The 15043-nt window shown below is 27.3% G+C and overlaps 2 protein-coding genes across 9 annotated transcripts in view; one reads left to right on the top strand and one right to left on the bottom strand.

Moving 5' to 3' along the window:
- The window catches only part of LOC107442951 (ATP-dependent RNA helicase DDX54), a 44047-nt gene extending 39509 nt beyond the window's left edge, over positions 1-4538 (bottom strand). The window contains exons 1-3 of one of the 3 annotated variants that reach the window (XM_071179132.1): positions 4398-4538; positions 1461-1546; positions 469-539 (exon numbers count right to left, since the gene is read on the bottom strand). In XM_071179132.1, the coding sequence (XP_071035233.1) occupies positions 469-539; positions 1461-1546; positions 4398-4399 (159 nt within the window). In that variant the 5' untranslated portion in view covers positions 4400-4538. Of the gene's footprint in view, positions 1-468; positions 540-1460; positions 1547-4221; positions 4242-4397 lie in introns of those variants that run through there. The other 2 variants (XM_071179133.1, XM_071179134.1) reach the window with 2 other exon arrangements.
- The window catches only part of LOC107442954 (E3 ubiquitin-protein ligase RNF19B), a 48214-nt gene continuing 37699 nt past the window's right edge, over positions 4529-15043 (top strand). For 2 of the 6 annotated variants that reach the window (XM_043052121.2, XM_043052118.2), the window contains exons 1-2: positions 4529-4670; positions 8014-8251. In XM_043052121.2, the coding sequence (XP_042908055.1) occupies positions 8051-8251 (201 nt within the window). In that variant the 5' untranslated portion in view covers positions 4529-4670; positions 8014-8050. Of the gene's footprint in view, positions 4671-4796; positions 4933-5065; positions 5210-8013; positions 8252-15043 lie in introns of those variants that run through there. The other 4 variants (XM_071179131.1, XM_043052119.2, XM_043052120.2 and 1 more) reach the window with 2 other exon arrangements.

The raw sequence follows: 15043 nt of genomic DNA, 5'->3' as shown, positions 1-15043 counted from the left end.
CAGTTTTCTACTCAGAAACCAAACTATGAGGAAAATATTTACCACATATACATAGAAAATGTTTCAATGAATTCAAATTTTGGATTTATTATTTACTTTAAATTAGCTGTTGCAACACAGAAGTAGATGACAGGTAGTAAAATATCTGTCATTGAAATAAACATCACTACATATTTAACAAATCAAAAAATATTTTTTCAAAAGAAAGGAACAAAATCCAACAGAAAATCTGAAAGCTTTAATCCTTAGTTAGAAAAGAAAACTTACAAAAAAAAAAAAAAAGAAAAAAAAAAAANAAAAAAAAAAAAAAAAAAAAAAAAAAAAAAAAAAAAAAAAAAAAAAAAAAAATACAGTTCAATGAAATAAGACTCCATAAATATACTTTGAAATTTTATAAAGACACTTCGGACAGAAAAATAATTTTCATACTACAAACATTTAAATGCATACTGAAAAATATAGACAAACCTTTCTTTGAATTGGAGTAGGGACCTTATAACCTTTTCTTAAAATAGACTTCAAAAGACATTGACTCAAGTCTAGAAGGGGGAAAAAATTTTTTTAAATTCAATATCCATTTCACTTTAAGAATAACTGCATTCACAAAACCTCATCTCAATATACTATAAGAATAAAGTTTAGAAAAAATCAGGGTAAAAAATTTATTAATTCAATATCCATTGCACTTTAAGAATCACTGCATTCACAAAACCTCATCTCAATATACTATAAGAATAAAGTTTAGAAAAAATCAGGGTTAAAAATTTTTTTTGTTGGTGTTTTGTTTAAATAGGGTGTTTTTAGGTTAAATTTTAAAAACGTTAAGTTAAAATCATTTAATATCTTAATTTTATTCTAGTAGTGCATGTAAAAAGGGGAAAAAACAGTTTTCCCATTGATAGTCAGCATACATTTTGTAGCAATTTAATCTAGCCAATAATCGAAAGAATATTTAGTGTAACAAAAAATACTATTAAACTGAATGATCGTCCAGCGCTGCAAAAATCCACTTTAATTTATAAGTTTGTTCTAAAATAAGAACAATTTAAGATAAAAAATAAAATGTTCTTTTAAATTTGTTCATGTAATTACAACTATATTTTTATTTATATTTTAAAATGTTAAAAACTTATAAGTTATACAATTTTCATTTGTATCTGAAGCTTTTATCATTTTCAAAATTTTAGAATGTTTCATAAACAAGACATTTGAAAGTACAGTTAATAAGTTTTGATTAATGATGTTAATGAGTTAATAAGTTTTGATAAGTTCTTTATTAACAGTTATATCTATTAAAAAAAATACAAAACAAAATTGATAAGTAGCATGTGGGAAAAGTAATGTTTTAGAGAGACAAACACCTCTTGAAATTAGATTTTTAACTTTAAGTTTGCTTTAAAAAATATTTTAAATCAATTACAAAAATTTGTAACTAAAGAATCAAAAGGAGACATACTTACTCATTGACTGAAAACCACCAGATTTTTTCTTATGTTTTGCCTCTTTTTGAGATAAAACAGTAGATAAATCAACTTGAAGGTCCTCCCTATTCAAAATTAATAAATAAATTTAAGTTTGTATAAATGAATTTTTATGATACTAACACAGAATCGTGGCGACATTGTCGTAGAACGTTACCGAGTTCTTGCAGTAAGATTTTTCTTTTGGGAAGTAAAAAGTTTTTTTTTTATCTGCAGAAATTTTCGAAAGATTTTATCTTTTCTTCAGAATTATATTCAAAAGATCCGCATACGAGTGGAAAAAAAAATGCTTTTTCTATTCTCATTTGAAAACAATGAAAAATAAAGATTAATGAAGTAAAAAATTTGGTTTTCTTTTCGGCAGAATATTTCGTTCCAATTTTTTTTAATGCAGTTATTACTATTGATTTCCACATACAGTAGAGTCCCGATTATCCGAGTTTCCGCTTTAACTGAGCTATCAAATATTTCAAGGATTTTTTTTGTTTTAGATTATTTTTTAAAAAAACCACTGAAAAATAAATCTGAATTTTATCTTCCAAACACTCAGAAAAACAAAATCCAACAACTTGGTCTAGTGAAATTATCGTTAATATCGTCAATAATGATAATGAATCTAGCGAAGATGATGAAGACATTGATTATTAAAATCAACATAAAAAAATCTCTCATACAGATGGACTAAAAGCTATCAAACGTACTATTGAATATATAGAACAACAAAAAGAGGCGACACCAGCCTTCCTGTTATCCCTAAAAAAGGCGAAACATTACTACAGAAAAGCGCCATAGTTTTAGGACGAAAATTAAGTCATATTACATATTTAATTAAAAAATAATTTTATTTGATCTGAAAAGTTTCCTTTTTTTTTTTTTTTGAAGTTGATGCTTTAGTTACTTTAATTTAGTAACATGTATATTTGTTATTTTTAAAAGTATCTTGCAGAAAGCCCACAACAAATTCTGTCACAGGGCAAACACAGACAGCTTTAAATATAATTGTTTATTCATTATAAAATTGAGTTTACTTAATTAAAACACTATATACTATGCATTAAATACCATTAAAAAATTAAATTTCACAAAAATTTAAAATTTAAGATACACTCCCCTTTTAATCGAATAGCCTGCTTAATTGAATAGAGTTAGCTGAAACCAATGGTATTCCTTTAAGCAGGGTAGAATGTTAATGCTTTTTGACCAAGAATTACCCCGGTGACTCAATTAAATGTATATGAAGATTTTCACATTGGTACCCATATTTAAAGTTTTTGATGACAACAAGATTGAGGAACAAATAAAATTTAAGTGGATTAATAGGGTTTTGTAGCAACTTACAAGGAAACCACAATATATTTTTTAAAATTTATTACAAACACAAGAATTGACAGTGTAGCACTTTAATGGGAATTTTCATTATTGGTAATTGTTCAGATCAACTATTTTTGTCAAGATGCCAAACAGTTTTCTACTCAGGGTAGGAAAGTTTTTGACAATTGACGGTTTTATCCCTCATATCAAAATCCCAAAATTTTGGTGTATTAGATATAAGTGAGAAATATTCATAAATAAACATACATATAAAATTATAAGTGATAAATCAATTACGAATTATTTTGACACAGAGCTCATTCTAGGCAGAAAAAAGGACAGGGTGCAAAAGTTTAAAAAAGGGGCATTATTATTCTAAAAAAGGTAATAAGTTCTTTCTATGGGCTTTACACGTTCTATTAAAAAACATTGTCAATTAGTAAAAGAAATTTTTCTTTTTACTTTACTAAAAGTAGCAAAGCAATCATATTAATTACTAATTTTCATTAATAAATTAACATATATTAAGTTAATGAGCTAATTAGCTTAGTAATTTATTTAAAATGCGTGTGTATATTAATAAAATAATAAGTGTATGTTTTTAAGTGTCTGTAGTTATAATTTAATATTTAAAATGAGTAATAGTAATTATGACTTAATGATAGTGGAAGTAACTGCAAACTTTTAAAGACAAGTGCAACAAGGAGGTGTGATGGCTATTTTTCCTTTCCCATATAAATCTATGTATTGACAGCAATGACAAACGAAATAAAGAGTTGAAAATAACAAAAGTTTAAGAAATCCATTGTAGAGTTTGGGGAAAAAAATAAAGGGTTGAGGGAAAAAAGGGTATGAAGTACATTACATCAGGGCACTAATTAACTTCAGGGGCAACAGGGTACCCTGCACCCTGTTTACCTTACCTAGAATGAGCTCTGTTTGACATTTAACTCTTTTTGTTTTGACAATTTCCCTCAAAAACTCAAATTTTGGTGCAGAAAATATTAATTAATTATAGATAAAATTGTGTAAAATTTCAATTGAACCAATCCGTTAATTTATTAAATTAGTGAAAATAAAATTGCAAAAACAATCAGCTAAATAAAAAACACTCAACAACCGTCTTATTCATTAAATGTAAAATAAATTTTCATTTACTCTCATTTCACCTCTTTCTTTCCCTAAAGCATGCAATTAAAGAAAAAAAGTTTTGAAGTCCACTGCATTTAGTTTATTTTTCAGTTTTGTATGAATAAGTTCGAAACTATTCTTTTGATTGATTGCCGAGCTGCATAGCTTAGAATGTAGACGTACTCAAGCCATTACTACATAATAAATTAGAATACGTAATTAGGAAATTTATTCTAAAAATTGTACTAAATATTAACTTAATTGAAAAAAGTAATAACTCATTTAAACAAATAGTTACATTTTTTGCTAATTATAATTCGTTCCCTAATATTGGACTGCTCTACATAGAAATGATTTAAACATAAGTTATGGAGTGCCTAGCCTGGTATCTACTTTAAACTCATTCTAGAATATCTAATTTTACAGTCAATTAGGTATTTCTGAGTAAATTAAAAAGAATAAACATAAACTTACATTTTTTTACCCTTGATCACACTTCAAAACAACGACACCATGCTTCTTAAACTTCTTATCCGTGAAATTTCAAGAATTAATTTCATCAGTGAAGTCAACAGTGAAGGAAGAGAGAAAATCAAAACAACGGACAATTACGTCATGTTGACGACGTTACACAAATCGAACATGTTATCTGATAACTAAATTCAACTGAAGTTATTTCAGCCGATTACCTAAAAATATTTCACAGATGTCAATTTCTCATTCTTTAGATAGTTTTCATTATGATAGGTAAGTGATTTTTTTTTTATTTAGAGAATGAGTTGTTTCGTTGTTCTGTGTTACAAATAATGCTACAACTGTTAAATTTCAAAAATTAGTTTAGTTTTTAGCTTTTAATTTTGTGAAATAGTATCTAATTCTTCGCTTATTTTTAAAAGTGAATGTTTTAATTTGTTGCTCCAAGGCCAAAGCAAGGTTGATGATGGTGATGTGAAGGAAAAACTTCTACTACTACTTGTATGTTATTGGTGACGATTGACGAATATGGAAGGTATGTGGGTTTGTGAGGAAGCTCCCATTAAAAACCTGGAAATGACGTTTTCCAGTGGGGCGAGTGTTAATGTTTACATACAGTTTAAATTTTAAGAAACGGTGAAAGATAAATAATACATTACTAAGTTCGTGGAATCTCTAACTTGATTAGAATTGATTTAAATATCCACTTAGGCTTAGAACAGCACAATTGAATATCGACTAACAGAAATATAAATTATACATCTCACCTTGATTAAATAGACCAATACATTTATTTCTCGAATGTGAAATACGTAAGTATTGATTACACGTTAATTTCTTAGAATATTAAGTTTTATTTTAATAACTTTATTTTATATATTTTTTGTATTTCGGATCTATATTTTCCTATTTCCTTAAGTGATTCATTTCTTACTACTTGGTAAATGTTACTAAAGGTGTACTGTTTAAAACTACTCAGTTTGTGTATGTATATATATAAAAGAAAAGAAAAATATGTTCTTGTACTATGATCAATGCAAATATAATTTTCAATATAACATTTTCATATATTTTTTTTTTAATTGTGATACACAGCATTTGACATCTTATTCTGACAAGTACTGAATTCTTATTTTCCATGATTAATCCCTTCACATTTGTAACTACTAAAATGTATCCAACTTAATTTTTAGTCTTAACCTCCATATTAGTTTTGAATATACTCAACCTTCAACTAAATTGTCATCCAACACTTAGTTCATTTTCTGAAATTAGTGATTTTAAATTACTAAAATGGCTTGTAAGCATATTTCTTTTAACTTCATTACTTTTAATCTACTCACTACTCAATTAAAGTGACATCTAAAATGGAAAGATATGATATTAATGTTAATAAGTTGGCAACTTTGCTTTTTGCATTCCTCAGTACATTTGTCAGCATAATTTTTTTAAACTCTCAAAAACAGTCATTTATTAACATAAATGTAACTGTGCAAGTATCAGTTCCAAATTTGGCAATAAAATTCTTTAGATTGCAAGTGTCACTAGAAATTATTCTCCCTATTTCACTTTTTATTATATCATCCGCGGATGTTTAATAAGGGACCAAATTTTAGAGCTTTATAGTGGCCATTTTTCTCACAGGTGAAAATGTTTCCTAAAGACTGTAAAATCTTAAAAAATGTAATCTATATTATAGTAGTTAGAATTAATAATAGGTAAAAAAGTGTATTAACATAGTTGTATAGTTAGAATTAAGAATAGGTTAAAAAAGTGTATTAACATTGGTGTAAAGAGTTCACATAATTTTAACAGGAATGAAATTAAACATATTTAAGTATATTTAGAAAGATTATCTTTTTAACTAAAATTTTAATTCCTAGTTGTTTTTATACTGAACTGTTTTCATTTATACATTCAGTACATATTTTGGTATATGTTGATGTAGATATTATTACATGACAGTGTTTTCACTACAACGCGAGAATCTCGCATATTTTTTTTATTTTCTCGCATTAAAAAATGATTGACGTGAGAAGTTCGCGCACTGAATTTATCAATTTTAAAATGCACGAATCTCTTGAATTTTGGAAAAAATTTAGTCTTCCGCCATTTTGAATAAGACATGAAAACAGCTATGACAAGTGTTGAGAAAAAAAGTGAGTTCTTTATAATAAGTTGTTTAAAGTTATCTCTAGTTTTCGCTGTTAATGAATTACCAAACTCCCTCATCGACAATTTAGAGCAATTTGTAAAAGTTTAAGTCTGTGAAAACTAATCTGGAAGACCTGACAAAGAGTATGAACATGGAAATAACTTCAACGAACTTCACTATTCCATAACAGAAATAAGTGAAGAACCTATGCTGGCAGATGTAGAGGATAGGAAAGTGTGTGCACAATGCTACAAATTTAATTAGTGATTCCGAATAGTTTAGCATCTGTTGCAAGGTTATTTAGCCCCCAAACCGAATTAAAACAAAATATCGTAACAGATCGATTGGTAAGCATTTGAGCAAACCTAATGAGAATAGCTAATGAAAAATAAGATACAGAACATTTTCCATATGATAATGCAGCAAAAATATTCAATGTTCAATGGTTTAGAAGTCAGAAGATGTTAAAAATTTAATATAATTATTTAAAAATATTATAATGAATTTTTAACATCTTCTGACTTCTAAACTCAGAATAGAAAAAATAGAAATATTTCTTTTCCAAGTCTATTCGTGTTTTTTTAAATTTTAGAAATCTCACTTAACATTTTGAAATCTCACCTTGTTTTTGAGAAAGGATCAGAAATTCTCTCCCATTTTTTTTTCCTGTAATGAAAACACTGCATGATCTATGGGTGCATTGTGTGAAATCATTTTGGTGCTGAAAAAATAAGTAAGAAAAATGAATTCAAGATGAATGAAGAGGAAATAAAATATATGTATTGTTATAAAAAAGAATATGTTACTAAAATCTAAATGCTTTTATCTTAAATTTGAATCTGTAAGAAAATTTTTACTTATTTAGAATCAAAATAAATTGTCAAAATGACATTAGTCCTGAAATTAGGAATCATAGCAAATCACTGCTTCTTCAGTTTAAGATCATTATTGAAATCCTATTTAATAAAAATAAAGATTTTGCTGTATTATAGTAATGCATGGCATTACTATAATCAATCCTGACTTCTGCCTCAGTGACCTTGACAAAGAAGATCTTAACTTTCTCTGAAAGGAGAGTTTTGAGAAAAAAGTCATGTCTGGAAGAAATTTTTTTTTTTTTTGATATTTATAAAGTATCTAAAAGTGTGGATACTATTAAATCTATGAAACTAATGAAAATGACCCCAGGACGATCAGCGTTGAGGGATTTTAATATGACCCCCTCCAACTAAAAAGACCAAGAGAAAGACTAAAAAAAAGATCAAAGGCTGTATGTATGAGGATTTTGCCAATTGCTATCCTGAAAGTGAAGAACTACTTCTGTCAGAAGATTGCCTACACTAAAAATGAGGTTTAAAAGTTTACATTTTTTAGTTTTTCTGTATTTATACAAGTATAAATACAAGTTTGTAGTTTTATTTCAAAGGTGTTTCTCAGTGCTTTTTTCTTTCTTTTTTGCAGTATACTTCCAAACAAGCATTAATACTTCATAACAAATATGGCTGGTTCATCTTCAGGTTTTGCTGGGCCTAATCCACCTAAAAAACATGGCCTGAGTCGCTTTTCTCTTGCCAGATTTTTTAACATATCCTCTTATACACATCGGACAACTGCACAACGTTGTCCTGCCGCTAGTTTTGACGGTGATAGACGTTCTGAAAGTAGTTCTATTGGTTTAGGAACAGGCGTGCCAATAAAAGTAAGTTATTTAGAAAGGATTGTTTTTTATTGATGATTAAATTGAATGTTAATTTTAAAATATTCAACCTTATAATCAGAAGGGATAAAAGATTGTGAGCTTTTCACTCATTTGATTGTTTTATTCCATATATTGCCCTTTAATTTTTAAATAATTTAGAATATTGGGATCTGAATTATATTGTTTATTTATTTTTGTTATTAAATAGTGTGTCTATTTATATTTGTATTCTTGTTTCTTGAAAAGTAGTTTCTTTCTACTGAAAGAATTATCAGTTAAATTTGAATCTTTCACAATAATAATTTATCTTTTATCTTGTTTATGTATTTGTAATATTGCTTTGTTGATAAAAATGGAAGTTATTATTCAAAACTATGACCTGATCATTTGATTAAAGAATGTAAAAATATATTTAGAGATAACATTTTAAAGTTGAGTGACATTTTGAGCATTTTAATATTGTAATAATTTCTTATTGTTTTGTAGTTTTTAAATTTGACTATCAGTTTTTAAATAAATCTTATATTGCTTTTATTTTATAAAATTGAGATTCAGTATTTTTTTTCATTTTTTAATAAATATTTATTCAATTTTACATTTTTTCCAAAGAATATAAGTAAATTGAAATTAATGAAGCTGATTGAAAGTTGAATATGGCTGTTAACTGAGAATCAATAAATTTTCTGTAAATTTTTAAACTATTGATAATTTATACTTAAATTGTTAGTGATTTTTTTTTCATTTTAAACAGATTTTTTTTTTTTAAAGAACCATATTAAATTAAAATTATTAAAATGCATTTTTAATCTTGATAATTGAAAAATGTTTTATGAATTTTAAATTTTACTGAAAGAAATTTTAAAAAGGTTAATAATTTACTTATTTATATATCAGCTTGTCTGATTAGCAAAAATATTGATTTCAGATTGTGTTCCTATCAAATTAATAACAATATACCTTTAATTTCAAAAATTATTTTTAAAACAAAATGATTGCCAATAAAAATTTTATGTTCATTAATTGATCTTAATCGAATCACCAGGAAAATTTTTGGATGTGGGATTGTAACCTTAAGCCAATGAAATTCTTTTTAGTATATGTAGGGCAATGAAGTAAGATATAGTGGATAAATTTTTTTCTTCAAATTAAATTCTATTTCATTTTTTAGTTTAAAGTTGAAGGAAAACTAATCTGGAATTTTTCATATCTCGCTGTTATTTATTTTTTTAAAAATGTATTTTTTTGTGAAATAGTCTAGAAAATAATATTTTCTTATAACAAAAATTTATGAATTTCAGTGCCAATTTCCAAACATAGTTGAACTTATTTATTTCTAACCTCTATATCTTGAAATTTCTAAAATTCCCTGCATTTGCTATCTAAAATCAATGTATTTTCCTTTATGTCGAAAATTTTTTTCTTCAAAACCCCTGTTTCTTGAATTTCTAATAATAGACCACAAATGTCCAAACATAACTTTATCAGTAGAACTTGCAGACTGAGATAAATTTGGTGAAAGTAGAGATGAACAGGTTAGGGGTGTTTCTTGGAATTTCGATCACTGTCCCCGCACTTCCTTAACTTGAAAAGAATACAATGATTCTGGCAGTAAGTGAGAGGTTGATGGGTAGGACGGAGGGACCACCAGGGGTTAGCATTTCAACATGGATAAGAAAGCTAAGCACCTCAAAATTGCAAACAATGGATCAAAGGATAATTGGGAGTTTTGAAGTGAACTATAGAAAATAGTTAGTATGCAAACTTGTAGATGCCATCGATGAAAAAAGTTCTCTTCCAAAAATAAATGTTTGATGCTATCAGAATGACTGTTCTGCTTGGAGAAATGTGTCTCTAAAAATTATCCAAAATGGTTTTTAAATGGCTTGTTTTAAGAATAGCTGTGAAGATGCTGAACAAGAGGTTGAAGGCATCAGTAAAGAAGAAGAAACTGCTGACGCTGCAATAAAATCTGGATTTAATGTTGAAATAAATTTTGAAGATTTTTATGCGTGGACAACTTCTGGCATCATGCAGAACATTGACAGATGCGGAAATCATAGATAATGTTAAAAAATTGCAGATGAAAATCATATTGATAAACCAAAATTGAGAGCAAAGAAGCAGAAAAAGCTGTAGAACTCTTACAAACTTTTCTTGAATCCTAAAAAAATATTGGCTGTGGTGGATTTGCTGCTCTTTCTGACCATAAAAGAATTATTGAAATAAGGAAGGTTAGACATCAAAAATCTTTGAAAAATTATTTTCAGTGTGTATGTTAAAATTTTTTTATGTAAGTAGATGCATGTGGTATAATTAATATGGTATAATTAATGTGGTATAATTAATTTGCAGAAATGTCTGTATTTTTCTACTAAAAACAATTAAAGCACTTTTAATAGAATTTCTTAATTAAAAGTAATTTTTTAAAGTACCTATATAACTCTAAACCTCTTTATCTAAAATTTTTTCCAACTGTACTAAGTCATGTCATGATTTTGTTAGCTTTGTTAAAATATTTTCTTATGATATTAGTAATTATCTTTTATTCTGTTAATATTAAAAAAATAAAAAAAATATGAACTACCCTGATAAAAAGTGCCAATAAAATTTTTTTTTAATGTAGCAAGAATAACCGAAATTAGAATAATAAAATTTTTTAAATGATGAAGATGAGATTTTTTTTAAAATCGATAATATCCGCATGGATGTGCTGCTTACTTGTTTGATAGATTGGTGACTGACTGAATTTTTTATTTGCTATTTATTATATTTAGAGGTCTTGTGGCCGGTGATTCATTTTGCCCTAGACTCTTTCCTATCCATAAATTTAATTTGAAAACTGTAAACCTTTTCTGTTTTAAACAAAGCAATTCTGAAATTAAAAATATGGTATTTTGTTTTAATTTTGCAGTATAATTTACTTTTATTGAACTTAAGTAGAGCATAGAGCAAGTTGTGCTTCTGTTTTAGTTTTCCTTTTCTAAAAATAGTCTGATATAAATATGGCCTAATTGACCTAAGCATCTTATTAAGTAATAAATATTAAATGAATTATTAAAAGCTAATTATCAGGAAAACAAAGAAAATGAGACAATTTTGTTTGCTCCATATTTGATGCAATTTTCAGGTCCTGTTATTCAGAAGTAATGTTTTTTTTTTTTCAATTAGAGTTTTTATTATATTTTTTGCTACTAGGAACTAAATAAATAAAAAAAAAATTTATAGATTAAAATCTGGACACCATCAGTTGATGAATAAGAGTATCCTCGCAAAGAGCAGAATTAAATCTGTGACAAAACTCCTTAAAATTACAAATGTTCTGCGAGTATTATTATCGAATCAGTGTTTTCAATCAGAAAAAAAATGGGAGAGAATTTCTCACCCTTTCTCAAAAACAGGGTGAGATTTCAAAAAGTTAAGTGAGATTTCTAAAAACTAAAAAAAACACGAGTAGACTTGAAAAAAAAATTTCTTTAATTATAATACTTTTTTAACATCTTATAATTTCTAAACCATTGAATATTTTCTGCATCATCATATGGAAAATGTTCTATATCACTTTTTCATCAGCTATTCTCATTAAGTTGCTCAAATGCAATTTGTTACAATATTTTGTTTTAATTCGATTTTGGGTGCTAAGTGACCTTGCAACAGATGCTGAACTATTTGGAATCACTAATTAAATTTGTAGCATTGTGCACACACTTTCCTATCCTCTACATCTGCCAGCATAGAGTTTTCAATTATTTCTGTTTTAGAATAGTGAAGTTCATAGAAATTATTTCCATGTTCATACTTCTTGTTAGGTCTTCCAGCATAGCTTTCAACTTTTATAAATTGCTGTAAATTGTCTATGAGGGAGTTTGGTAATTCATTAACAACTAAAAACAGAGCTAACTTTGAACAACTATTTTTAAAGTAGTTGATAAAGGACTCATTTTTTTTTTCTTCTCAACACTTGTCGTAGCTGTTTTCATGTCTTTTTCAAAATGGCGAGAAAACAAAATTTATTCCAAAATTTGAGAGGTTCGCGCATTTTAAAATGAATAGAGTGTACGAACTTCTCACATTAATAATTTTTTAATGCGCAAAAAGAAAAAAAATATGCAAGATTTACGCATTCTGGCTCTGTAGTGCAAGGATGAGATTTTTCCGCTTTTTTAGCAGATTTCTGCTTTTTTCTCTTTTATCTCTTAAATTTCAGCTTTTTTTTAATCAAAAATTCAGATTTTCTAAAAATTTCACTTTTTTTTAATAAGTATTTCGCTTTTTCAGAAAATTTACCGATTTTCAGAGAGAAACAGAAAAATCAAACTACATAGCTACCAATCCTTTCTCATTTTTACTTATTTTAGCTATTTTCTCCCCTTTTACACGCAGCAGATAAGATTTTCCGAATTTTTTACCCGCCCTCCAGATAGATCCGATTTTCGTAGTTCTAACGACGCTGCTTCTGACAAACCTTTTGGAGGTCCCAAGCCTGGAATCTGCTAATATCTCGATTCTTATTCACACGATTGTAATATCAGACATAGCTTTTCATATTTGCGTGTTGCGGTTCTTATACACGCGATTTGAATATTGTACATTGCGATTCTTATTTACGAGATTTAAAAATCCAATATTCTGATTCGTATTTACGCCTTTTTAAAAACCTATGTAGCGATTCGTATTCACGCAAGTTTAAAATTCAATGTCTTGATTTGCTCATGCGGTTTATAATATCAAACATTGATAGAAATTATGCACCATAATTCTTATTTATGCAATCTAAAAATTACACATCATGATTCGTATTTACGCGATCTAAAAATTATGAATCGTGATTTCTATTTACGCATTTCAAAAATTCTATATCTCAGTTTGTATTTTCTCATTTTCAAAATCGTATATCTAGTTTCATATTCATGTAATTTCAAAATTCATATTCACGTAATTTTAAGATCAACTATCGCGATCTTGTAAGAAGTAAATTTTTTTAAAAATTAGTTACTATAAAGGTGACTGTTTTTCTAACGACGATTATTAGTATATGTAAGTGTTACAGCATCAGAGAAACTGGAAGGGAATATATTCAAAACTTACATTCTGTGCTTGCAAAGAAGAAAAAATAGGATTTGTCACAAGATGTTTGAAAATGGACTAACGACTAAATATAGCAAACATAAAAGATATAGGAAACAAAAGCAATAACTTAAAAAGGGATTCAATTTAATTTTTTTTTTTTGGAAAAAGAGTTAATTAACTCATCATCAAAATTTTATTTATAATTGCTGTTATTTATGCTATAAAATGCAAAATTCTTATCAAATAAAAAACAATTATCTAAACAGTTGCTGATTGTCATGTAATTTTTCAAACTAAAATAGCAATTTTTGTATGTTAAGGAGTTACTATATATTTCTACTTCACTGTTATTGATATGTTTCAGAGGGCTCTAGTTAGATTAGACTATAATATGAACATAATGATTCGGTCCATTGTTAAAGTTTTTTTTCCCAATATAATTTAAAAAGTAATATTACTGATATATTTGCTATAAATCACATAACAGTATTTATTAAAGGAAATGAAATATTAATGTATATTCTCAGTAGTTTTAATTTGCTAAACCAGGTAGTTTTTCAAGTAATAATTATCTCTTATGTAAACTGAGGAAAGATATAATTTCCAGCTTTATTTTTTTCAATTGGTAATTTTTATTGTCACTAAATGTTAAGTATCAATGTAATCATTTAGATAATAATAGATTAGTACACAATTGTATGTCAACACATTATTTATTACCTTAAACTGTCTGGAATTTATTATTAAAGAGTTGCGCTTGTGTAAAATTTACTATCGTGGAAATTCAGCTTTTTTGCCTTTTGGCTAATCTCATCCCTGGTAGTGAAAACACTGCTAATTTAAAATGACACAAATGATTTCAGTTTTAAATTCAATACACGCATTCCAAATTCTGTAATTTTTCTAACTGTTACAGTGTGAAATTAAAAATTAGAGTAATCCAGGGTTGCCACAGGCGACTAAAATGCAACTATTTTCGGCATAAGACATCTATGGCAACTTTTTTTTGCCTGAAAAGGTTAAAAAGGCTACTATTTTTAGGAAAAGAAGACTATAGGGAGACTTTTCTGTACTCCTAGCTATGTTTTTTTAACATAAATTGGGTTGAAAACCTGCGGCCTGCAGGAGCTTCTGAACACAATGCTTTTTTTTCTTAAAAAATAAAAGAAATGGTAAAAATTTTGAATGGCAAATATGAGTCATCCCTTTTTACGGGATTGCCGCTCCACAGGGAAAAGCGGGAAAATACTGGGAATTTGAAAAATCTCCTAAAATAACAGGGAAAATGCAGGGACTTTTGTTTCTTATTTTTGTCCTTTAAAAAACTGTGACCACTCAAAGCGTAATCTATGAGCTATTTAGCCATGATATTTCAGCTAAACTATTTCATTTACTATAGCATTATTAAGTATGTTCAGCTGTTTTTCCAGCAATTAAAACTAATAAATGTAGTTAGCCCAATATAGTTTACATTAGAGCACAGCAATTGTTGTTTCCTTTTATTATATTGTGTATAATATGTACAGGGAAAACACAGGGAATTTTTTTTCCAGATTTGAGTTGCAACCATGTTTTAATTTGTTCAATATGCACAGATTCCATTGTAAGTCTTATTTCGTTTCTCGATCGCCTTTTTAGTGCTTATTTGCTATAATATTTCGCTTGAATTGTAAGAAAAACAAAAAAAATTTTAATACGATATTACGATGCGTGAATTTAAAAGGG

Source organism: Parasteatoda tepidariorum, chromosome 3 (assembly GCF_043381705.1).
Source record: "Parasteatoda tepidariorum isolate YZ-2023 chromosome 3, CAS_Ptep_4.0, whole genome shotgun sequence".
In the NCBI taxonomy this organism is placed as follows: Eukaryota; Metazoa; Arthropoda; class Arachnida; order Araneae; family Theridiidae; genus Parasteatoda; species Parasteatoda tepidariorum.
The sequence above is the reverse complement of the archived record's forward strand: the minus strand, read 5'-3'. Positions and strand labels throughout refer to the sequence as shown.